Source organism: Grus americana, chromosome 5, assembly GCF_028858705.1.
Source record: "Grus americana isolate bGruAme1 chromosome 5, bGruAme1.mat, whole genome shotgun sequence".
NCBI classification, from domain to species: domain Eukaryota; kingdom Metazoa; phylum Chordata; class Aves; order Gruiformes; family Gruidae; genus Grus; species Grus americana.
This window is the reverse complement of record NC_072856.1, coordinates 54,076,096-54,087,657: the sequence shown is the minus strand read 5'-3', so window position 1 is coordinate 54,087,657 and position 11,562 is coordinate 54,076,096. Positions and strand designations below refer to the sequence as shown.

The 11,562-nt window shown below is 39.3% G+C and overlaps 1 protein-coding gene across 2 annotated transcripts; it reads left to right on the top strand.

The window, feature by feature from the left end:
- The first annotated feature begins 553 nt into the window (after nucleotides 1-553).
- On the top strand, nucleotides 554-9,909 carry SERPINA10 (serpin family A member 10). Of its 2 annotated transcripts, XM_054827658.1 has the most exons (6): nucleotides 597-656; nucleotides 1,692-1,914; nucleotides 3,578-4,317; nucleotides 5,769-6,042; nucleotides 6,755-6,902; nucleotides 9,696-9,909. In XM_054827658.1, exons 2-6 carry the CDS (start codon nucleotides 1,856-1,858, stop codon nucleotides 9,885-9,887), a joined length of 1,413 nt encoding a protein of 470 aa, XP_054683633.1. In that variant the 5' UTR covers nucleotides 597-656; nucleotides 1,692-1,855; the 3' UTR covers nucleotides 9,888-9,909. The 2 variants fall into 2 exon arrangements, with proteins under 2 accessions (XP_054683634.1, XP_054683633.1); XM_054827659.1 differs by lacking the exon at nucleotides 1,692-1,914 and having other exon boundaries at nucleotides 554-656.
- Nucleotides 9,910-11,562: the final 1,653 nt, after the last annotated feature.

Genomic DNA, 11,562 nt, shown 5'->3' with positions numbered 1-11,562 from the left:
CTTGCAGGAATATCAGCTTCCCCCATTTTGTCTTTTATAGGAGAAACATCACTCAGTGCTTATCAGTCAGTTAATTCTGGCATACTGACACGTTCCAGAATAGCTGGTGTGCTCTTCAAACAGGGAGCAGAGCCCTGGTGTCTCCTCTAAAAGGAATGGCTGAATTGCAAGGCAAGGGAGCCGACAACACCCCTACCAACGCTCTGTACCTTCTCCCTCCCTCCCTCGCGTCCCCTCCGCCTTGGTGAATAGTGACCTATTCTTTTATGAAAGGGGTATTTTAAGTGTGATTGGATACTGCTTCCACCACTGAGTAGATCAGAACCTGCCAGTAAAATAATTCTCATGGGTGATTTGACGTGCGGGGCCAAATGCCACCGGCGTGCTGAAGGACTGGATGCAAAGAGTTTACTGTTCTCTTGTTTCTCATAAAAGATATAACGTATTCGCTGGAATACAGCCCTCCCTCATTATGCCATTTATGGGAAACACAATACTCTGTGTTTATAAAGCAGTTAATTTATAACAGACAAAACCAGATTATCACTCTTTGGAAGAGCAAATATTTGTTGAAAAACTTGTATATGGGACAGACATCTTCATCTCATTTTTAAACGTAGTTGATTGAGAAAAGTAACAGAGGAGCTACCTAATAGGTAAGACAAGATTTATATGAAGCATTTAGATTGTAAAGGGAAGGATTATGATATTTATATATATATACATATATGTAATTTTATGTATTTATCAGCTATTCTCTAGATGTGATGTTTTAAATGGCTCTTAACTAGCATTCTAATATATTTTTGTCTTGCTCTAATGTCTTCAGAAGAAAAATGCATTTAAGCAAGAAACTTCTTTCTCTGATATCTGAGACTACTAGAAACAAGTATTTCTTAAAATGGAATAAATGTTAACTTTGCTCTAATACTTATATGTATATTACTGAACTGTCTATGCATAAAGTGCATTCTCTAAAGTTAGCAATGAGTTTCACTCAGGTCTAAAAATACAAGTCTACAATGTGCAAAAAATATAATTTTATTGTTTCCAGAACTGTTTTTCCTAGTCCTAGAGGACATGCTTTATTTCTTACGGTTACTAAAGTTGAACGATAAAGCTGCTGTAATGTTAACTTTAAATTTTTGCAGTTTCAAATTGGCAGTGAATGCTTAGTGCAGTTCTGAGGTTCTTACTCCTGTGATGTCCATGACACCCAAATCAGTAGCCTTTGTGTAGTCTGAGCATGCAGGACTCTTCTTCCTGAGCGCTGAACAATCTGAGATGTGCCTGTAAACAAGGGCTTCTGCATTCGCCCCGTCCTTTCAGTCTGAAACCTATTTGTGTTAGGAAGGCAGAGCCCGTTGGAAGGCAGCTCACTGCTTCCTCCATTCAGCCCCTTCGCATCTCCCCGGGGGGGATCTGCTGGCCCTCCTGAGACAAGTACCATCCCAGACCTCTCAGAGAGAGACCCAACAGTGACACCTGCCAAACGCAATGCTCTCAGATGTTGCACTGGAATTGCACTATCCTCAGAAAAGACGGGGAAGAGCTGGTGCTCTGCAATGTCTAGTGAGCAGTTAGGCCTGATGCTGTTTCAGAGGGACTGCTGCTGTTGCAGACAGAAAGCCTTTTCTCTGTGACCAAATACAATCAAACACAAAATTTTCCAATTCCTGCCTCTTTGCTAGAGTTGACTCTGCAGTTTCTGAGGATACCTCTTTGAAGTAGGGATGGCTCCTCAAGGAAAGGACCTCCTCCTTTGCTGCCAGGGCAGGCATAGCACTGTGGCAGGAACAACTGGCTCGGTGCGTGTTACTGCCCACGGAAGTGGGTCACTACATAAGGAGCAGAAATGCCTTGCAGTTACTGCCATAGCTCTGAACAGCACTGCTTGCAGTCCGTCAGGGGAGGGTAAGTATCCCAGCCCTGCAGAAGTCACGTGCACCATTTGGCCAGCAAGGCAGCAGCTGAAGTCAAGTCATCCCCTTCTCTATTCCAGCCCTGCAGAACCCAGACACTGGGAACCTTATAAAAATAAAGCAAGAGTTAATGGGAAAGAAAAAATACTCTCAACCACTGTATGCGGCATATTTTAGTCTGTTTCCTGGCTGCCATGCACTTGAGAGGAGGCATAACATTCAGGGATTTCACTGCCTGCCGATTAAATCATTACAGCCCGTCTGTGTTGCACCAAGTACAGAACGTGACCTATTATCTCAAAAGAAAATAGCGCACCACCTGACTGCCAAAAGCACCCTGTGACTTGGCACCCAGACGTCTCAGTACTCACATCAACATACCTTTTCAGGACTAACTCCCACAGCCTGAATCAGGCAACTGTGAAATTCAGCTGAACTCTGAATAAACGACAATCAACTAAAACCAGCTTTCCCATATGCCAAATCACAAATCATACGATCACCGTAATTTGCTGTTACAGATCCTTAACTTAAAAGGAGTAGTCAATAGTTGCCATGTGTTTTCCAGATTGTTGAATCACTTACTACTTTAATGACAGGCCATATAATCCATCTTTTTATCTCATTTATCCATTTGCATGCCACTGCTATACAAAAGGATTCTGTGCAGGCTTGGTGGTCTTGAACATCCTGTTTAATTTACAATGGGAAAATGCGTCTCCAAAGACTATGGCCATTCAAGAATTTTCTATAAGGTGCAATTCAACACTGCTGTATGGGAGAGAAATTCATATATTGCTTTGATGGAAAGATGAATGATAAGCATATTTGCATTTTATGCTTGAAAAATACATTTACATGTGCAAATTTACACAAGCAATGTGTGATGCTAAAGTTTGCCTGAGGCCTTCTGTAAGATCTGTCCAGTTCTCAAACATTTTGTTGGACAGATGAGAGATCCTGCATTAATTGCTCAGAAATCACAACTTGTGTAAAATATTGTATTTTTAAGCACAGAACAACTCTTTCATCCTTGTGCTATTTGACATTGAAACACAGTATTTTCAGGGAGGGGATGGCACTCACAAACTTGCCTCAGCATTTTCTGTACAGTGAAGTACAAAAGAACTGGGAATCCTATGGCATATGATCAGGAGAGTGATCTGAATGGAGTAATAAACAACCTATAGCATAAGGATGAAAAGTGAAATGAAATGATGACAGGCAAGAATTTCATTTCCAGCACATGCTGCCTAAAATTTTTGTGCTTATAGATGACATCAATTTCACCAGAGCGAAAGCTGTGACATAGGTCCAACAAGCTGATTTTTCATCTTTGAGCTGCATAATGTACTTGGAATCTGGGTTTCATTTTGTAAAGGAATTACAAGTTAGCAAGGGAAAAAATCAGTTCTGATGTGACCCACCAATACCAGAAGATGATGATGTTTCTTCTGGATTTGCTTAACTTCCCTCTTTCACTGATCTAAATTTGACCTTTCAGATTGGAACCAGATCTTAGGTTTAGAGTATATACATTGAAGATGCAGACAGACCACCCTACTGCATGTATGTCTTTTGCACTGTGAATAGAACAAATTAAAAAGTCATTGTGTTGCCTTTTTCTTTCTTTCTTTCTCCATTTTCTTTACTAGGAAAAAAAAGAGCTCATTACTAGATGTCAACATGAAAACAGGAATTTACCTACTTCTCTTAAGTGAAATATGTGTTGAAATCATCCAGGCTGGCATCAAACCTAAAATTCCAAAGAAGGAAAAAGAGACTAATTTCTTGGAAAGAAATAAAAATGTTAATATTTCTGAAGAGTGGCATCATCATAAAAATATCTCTAAGCCTTTTGAAGACCAAAGTCTTGAAGAGTTCACTCTTTACAACTTCACTGAAAAGACTGCAAATTTTGGATTTAACCTCTACAGAAAAATTGCAATGACACATGATAACAACGTAATCATCTCTCCCCTTTCTGTATCAGCTCTCATGACTGCATATATGGTGGCAGCCAAAGGGGAAACACACAGACAAATAGTGAAAGGTCTAAACCTCCATGCTTGGAAGGACAGAACAGATCACCATCATTTACCAGCTTTGTTTAAACAACTGAAAGATAACATCACAATGAATGAAGAACTTCACCTTGTGCAAGGTACTCTTTCTTTTATCCAAAAGGACTTCAGACTCAAGGAGTCTTTCCTCAATTTATCTAAGCAGTACTTTGATATGGAATTCCTGAGAGTGGACTTTCAAAACTTTACACAGGCAAAAATTGTCATAAATCAAAACATTAACAAAAGGACCAAAGGAAAAATCCCAGAGCTTTTTGAAGAGCTTGACCACCATAGTAAACTGCTACTTGTGGACTACATATTCTTTAAAGGTAACTGTTGTTTTTGTTTTGCAAAATGATTATTTATAAGAATCAGGACTCTAACTTCAGCTACATTAGGGGAAGTTTCAATGAAGTTTTCAATGATGTCCTGCTTTCTCTATGTCTCTATCTAGATTTTCTTTCTTCTGTTAGGTTTATTTAATAGTAAATTATTTTTCATGATCGGGAACCACAATTCTTCTATGCTTTATTCCATACAACGGACTCTCAAAGAGAACAAAAAGCCCTGCATCAAACTATCTCAATCCATCTCTGAACAATCCCTCCTTATGACAAAAAAAGATGGTTAATATTCATTCAACAATTAAAATGAAAAAGCCTTAATCATTATAGTCTTTTGAATGCCAGATACTGGGCATAAAATCATTGACTGATTTTACATAGTACACAAAATCATGAAAATAAAAATAATTTCTCTATTTCAGTCAAGAACCTTTTTCCCCCAGATAAACCAAAGTACCCCATTATATTACCTTACAGGGTGAGGGAAAGAAATAGCTGTGATGGGCAGAGAGTGTTCTGTGTAGAGGTCCTCTACTGCCAACTATCTTATGCTCCTTTTTCTGTTGTTGGGGTCTTTCTCACCGCTGACTTAGAAGATAGATAAGGACTCCAAAGGGAGATCCCGGCAATGACAGGGAGCCATAGCTCACCCCTTCTTCTGAAACAGCCATACAGAAGCCAGGAGACACCCGGTTAGGTAAAAAGCAAAGACAAAGTGCTAGGGCGACAAAGGGGACGAGAGGAATGCTGTGCAGAGAACCCACAGTTGCAGCCACTATTCCAGTCTGAAGCACTCAGCTGATGCCATCCACGGAAACCCCACTAAAATAAATGCACACATGAGAACAAAGAAAATTACCCCTCAGCCATACAGCCCCACTATGGACTAAGTTTATTCTTTCATATTTGCAAAAGTGCAGTTTGTCCAATGCCAAGGTTGCATTCCCTGGCAGAAAATCAGAGACAAGAGATAAATGGCTGTGGCTACATTTGAAAGCAATGGTAGAGATCAGAATCATTAGTATAGTAGAGGTCACATTCCAGTGCACCAGTGTACTGCTGAATCCCCATCCAAAACGTTGTATTGTTAATGCAGAACCAGGATGTTGGAACAGCTAGTAGAGAATTTCAGAGAAGGTGACATGTTAATACAAGACAGATGCTCATATGGCATTCAATAAACAAAAAGGATATCAGTTCTGAACTTGACTGACAACTTATCAACCTTAGAAAAAGACTTCCCTTCTTTCTCTGCAAATGAAGAAGTTTATTTTGTGGATTACTTCCTTTTCCTGCTGTAAAAAAAACTTAAAGCACATACACTAAATAGACTGTAATTGCCATCCACTTATCCCAGACACATTTGACATACACTTCAACTAGATATAGAAAATATACTGATTTTTTTTAATTATTTAATTTCTTTCTTTCCTCAGGCAAGTGGGTCTACCCATTTAATTCCAAATTCACAGAGATAGAGACTTTCCACATAAACAAATACCGAAGCGTACAGGTACCCATGATGTTCAAGTCAGATAAAGTTAATTCAACTTTTGATGAGAACTTAAGATGCACTGTGATAAAGCTGCCTTACAAAGGGAAAGCCCACATGCTGATTGCCATCCCAGAAAAGGAAGGAGATTACATTTCACTTGAAGACCATTTGACTACAGAACTTGTGGAATCCTGGCTTGGAAACATGAAAACTAGGTATTGCTTTGACACTCATTTACCTTAACATCTTTTACATCTATTGCAGCAAAGCAACAAAGCACAACAAAGATTAGCTGGTCTTCCTAACCCTTTTCACATGCTGGGATCTCCATGGCATTAGGTATCTACAGAGTAGAGCTCCTTTAATGGCCTACCCACAGCCCAAGTGGCATGTAAAAGCTTCCACTCTGAGGTGACAAGTCTGTGGCTCGTCTCAGAAATGTGTCTCTCTGAGGGCATACTCAATCTAGTCTTTCCAAATTCTTCCTTAAGCCTTCTCTCTCCTTAAATTTAGCACTACCAGGCAAAGTGCACAATAAATCTAGATATGCAGTATATTTATTAAACCTTTCCTACCAGTGGAAACCCAGAGTAATGGATAAATTTGGATATGAAAATGTAAACCCAAATTATTCCTGTGAAATGTAATTACTGAAGTGGCAATTCTTTTCACTGGTCAATAAATTAGCGTGTCACCCTGGTACAAGGACATTGTAAGTATTTTATAGAGACAGAAATTATTTCTAGCATCTTTGGCAGTCAACAGGTCAGAGATTATATTCTGCCAATCTAAATTCCAGCAGACTATATTTTTTGCCCTTTCTTTTTCTGTGCAAAGCTTAATTCCTGAGTAGCATGCACTTCAACAGTCAAGTGATCTACTATATACTCCAAGTTTGCATTGAACTTTTTTTTTTCCTTCAAACAGAAAAGTGGATATTTCATTTCCAAAGTTCAAACTAGAGCAAAAATACAAAATGAAGAAATTGCTTCATGCTCTTGGAATGAAAAATCTCTTTACACATAGAGCAGATCTCAGTCATCTCACAGATCACGGATATGTAGCAGTTTCACAGGTAAGCCTTCTAAAATTATTTGCTACTTGGATTATAATAGTATACAAATGGCCCAGCCAAGACACTATGTCATATACACTTATAGGGACACTAAGAGGAAACTAACAGACCTCATCTGCCAAGTATATGCAATCTGCATACACTAATCAGTATGGATCCCACTTCAAGTATGAGGCGTGTAGAAGGGGCAGTTACATTTCGTATGTGCTCAACCCCTTCCAAAGCTAACCCATCACAGAAGGAAAGCTCTGCCTCAAGAAGAATACAGTTGGCAGGGAAGGAGGACAACTCAACAAAACCGTGAACAAGTAAGACTTTGTAAGCAACAGTCAAATGGCAAAAGCCAGAGCAAGGATGGAAACCCAAAGAGGGACCCCCTCATAGATAGTCCAGAGACAGGTATTCTTCTTAACAAATAAAGAACTTTCTGAAGTTGAAATAATAAAATCTCAAAAAGGTAACAGTGAGAAAGAGAAGTTGAAGCAGTCCTGCATTTCTTTCTGTATACCTTGGCAGAGAAAAAACAGAATCTCACAGCCAAGCATCAGCACAACACAGTTATATTCCAACCTACACGGATGCTCCACTTCATACACTGAAACTTTTAAAGATCACTTAAACAGGCAAAGGCAAGGGTGGTGAATGGCTAAGAAGAGAGGAACACAACCCCACGGAAAAAGAGAAGATAACTCAGTACCACTATTTAAGGGACAGCAAAGATGAATTTCAGAAGACTGACAGAAAACAGAGGCAGAATGAGAAGCAGCAAAGAATGGAAGAAAAAGGAGTTGACAATCACACCAATATCAAGAAGGAACAGGTGTATGTGACCAGAAATGTCCCATTAATAAGAAACTGCTAGTCTATACAAAAGATAATTTTCTGATGATAGAAAATTAAGAGGCATGGTCAAAGAAAGATAAAAGGCATACCACACAGAGAAACTGGTGGCCTCAGGAACTGGACTGTGTGGAACAAGATAAAATGCAATTAAAGCTAAATGCAAATTCATACCTTAGGGTAAAAGTAACAAAATTTCTGCAACAAATTTGACTTATAAACAGTTGAGGAAAACAAGACTCAAATGATATTTATCTGACAAAGAATTTAAAAACATAGCTTTACAAACCTATGTAAGGAATTTATATAATGCAACTGCTTGTTGTTGTACAGGGTTGTATAGCATTGATAACCTAGGGCCATAACTCCAGGAGAGAGTTCACAGAATTACAGAATGGTTGAGTTTGGAAGGGACCTCTTGAGGTCATCTGGTCCAACCCCCTGGTCAAGCACGGCCACCTAGAGCCAGTTGCCCAGGACCGTGTCCAGACAGCTTCTGACTATCTCCAAGGAGGGAGAATCCACAATGTCTCTGGGCAACCTGTGCCAATGCTTGGTAATCCTCACAGTGAAAAAGCATTTCCTAGTGCTCAGAGGGAACCTCCTGTGTTTCAGTTTGTGCCCACTGCCTCTGGTCCTGTTGCTGGGCACCACTGAAAAGAGCCTGGCTCCCTCTTCTTTGCACCCTCTCTTCAGGTATTTGTACCTTATCAGAAAGAATTCTTCTATGCTACTGGTGCTGCTGTTACAAGTCTCCCTACACCAAATCCTTACAGAAGACTGTGATTTGCCAAAACTGTTAATAGGTGGTATGATAAATGCTTCCATACGCATTTCAAAAACTCTAAGCCCTGAACTACAGATTCTCAAAATGGTGCTGGCTTAATAAAATAACCTTGCTGGGAAAACATAACATCCTAAGAATATTTAACAGATAAAATTGCAGTGAGTTTCAGTTTGGTATAAATTATTTCACTTTTGGGAAATACCATGGAAATGTGCAGCATTTTTCTCCCTTCCTCTTGATCATACAACTATTTCATGCTGATTCTCAGCAGTTAACTCTATTGTGTTATGAAAAAATAACACTTGAATAGTAGCTGCTAACCAATATTAGAAGCAGTATGTGCATCAGCTTCAAAGTGCCAGAGGAGCATCCTGTCCCTGTGCATCATGACTGCCAGCTTCATTATTTCAGAATGTTCACCCGAGAGCTCAACACTGGTGAAGTCCTTCAACCATCTTCACATAAGTCATTCCTAGAATTAGTAGTTTATGAGTTGGGAATGCTCTAGCTGACTAGACAGTTCACCAGTACAGACCCAAATACAGGGGAAGTACTCGGAGGTACATGCAGGCTGAAAGAATGAAAAGAATCAGATGCTGCCAGACTGCAATTTCAGGAAGGTCCTCAGACCAATCCAGGGTTGTACCTCATTGCTGTACATATTTACTTTGTGCTACCAAACGTACAAATTAGAAATATACAGGGAAAAAGGCAACATTGGTGTATTTGCCTAAGCTCTCACAAAATGAACTGTGAATGACATAGGTAGTCAGTGTTTGTCACTGATGAAAACACACTTCCCACTTTTAAGAACCTCTCCCTTGTAGAGTTAGGTGTCACAGAGGAGCACTATACAGATGCAATGTTGCTTCATGCTACCAGCTGCGGGAACAAAATCTCTAAGTGAGGCCTATGCTCAGAAATGTGGAAAAGCACAATGACACCTGAACTGGCATCCACACTGTGGTTATGGTGGCTGTACTAACTCCTCCGCTGCTGAAGTAGACAGCATATGGGTCTACCAGTCTAACAGACAGAGCTAGATTGCACAGACCTACTCATTTTAATCCTTAACAAAAGCTTACTTCAACTAAATGCCTTGCACTTGGAAAAACATTCTTCATGTTAATATTTGTCACATATTTTATTTCTACATTGCATTTCAGGTTGTCCAAAAGGCAGTAATTGAAGTTGATGAAGAAGGAACTGAGGCCGCAGTAGCTAGTGGGTCAGAAATAACTGCATTCACACTGCCTCCTGTTATCAAAGTGGACCGACCATTCCTTTTTATGATTTTTGAAGAAACTTTTAAAACATTACTGTTCATTGGCAGGGTGATTGATCCAACAGAAATGTGAATAAAGGTAACAGTTTCTATTCTGGGGCATGTAAGAGGCTTTATTTCTATTTTATTAATTTACAGTAGAATAAAAAGACAGTGAAATATGAAAATGTGAAAACCTGTTTTGTCTCTCCAGCTAGCAGTAGGTCATCCTATTAATATTTTAGTAATAGGTCTGAAGAGAAAGCAGAGATTCATATGCCAAAATTTTCAGGAAGCTCATTCCCAAACACTGCAGGCTTGATATTCCTCAATGTTCTCTTCTGTTTCAATGAGACTTAAGAGACTACTGACCTCACTGTTAGCAGAATTTTGCCACAGCAGAAGCAGGATCAAGCCCTGAAAGAGAATTTACAGCCTCTGTCTAGAGATCTTTATTACTGTAGAAATTGCACTGAGTCTAACATGAAGTCTGCATCGTCTGGGAGTGTGACCTCTTTCAAAGTGTTTATTCGGAGTATCAAATAACCTCATTTTCTCAGGGTACATGATGTGCCTGCTTTTAAAATATTCTTTCTACTAAAGACAAAATAATTCTGAAAAATAACTTTGGTATTCTGGACCTGGAAAATATGAATCGGTACTACTTCATAACACCAAGCTGGGCCTCTCCTAAAAACAGAATTTCTGCATGTATTATCATCTAGACATCAGGGTGAACTATGTAACAGGCCTCTATGTCTGAACTAAGACAGACTTTGGCAGGAAAAAAAACATACCTCCATAATAGTGGAATAAATCTATTCACAGAATTGATCCTAAAATCCAAAAGGTGTTGTCAAAATATTTCAGAAAAATATTTCCATTATATAAACACAGTTCACTTTATTCAAGTAGTGCAGTTATTCTAACAGAACAGCAAGATCTTTAACATTTAGTAAATTTTAATTAGCAGCAGATTCCTATATATAAAGTACGAGAAAATGCAAAAAGCTACTTCTTAGCTATATATACCTAACAGATCTAAGCATTACTCTACTTGCTCATACAGCCTTCACAAAACAGCTGCCCAAAAGGGGGCAGGAAAGTTTTCAAAATCATTTGGCATAGAAGCTTCAAAGGTGTCTATCAGTAAACGCACACAGACAGATGCATCCACAAGAGAAGATACAAAAGATACATTACAGGGTAAAGCTGGTAAACATCTCTAAAAATCATTGCAGTTACTATTAGATGTCTACCCACAGCAGCCCAAACACTGGTGTAAGCCACTCACAAAAGGATTTAGCAGGCAGACTGGTATCTGACTAGACTACGAAGGTGCATGTAACCTAACTCCACATTGCAGTATGAACGTGCCCGGAAAGAAAGAGAATTACTCCTTCCTGCCTCTGACTGAATAACAGGAAGAACGCTGCTCTATATGAGAACCACCCAATTATCACTGTACAGTTGACCTCCAGCTGTTGTTCTGAGTTGCAGGTAAAAGCAACACAACAAAGGGTTCAAAAGTATTGGTGCTTTCCAACAGAAGTAACCCAGAAGTAAGCAGCCCCACAAAAGATTGCTGGGATGGAGGTCTGTAGTGTGAAGGACTGATGAAAGTATACACAAGACACCAGGAGTATTGTACAAGGAAGATGTGCAGACCAAAAAAATGTCTAAATAGAGCATTTAAAGATTATATAGCAGGAATTTAATACATAGTAGGGTTATTGAGTGGAGCATATGTTATCAGCATTAACTAAATC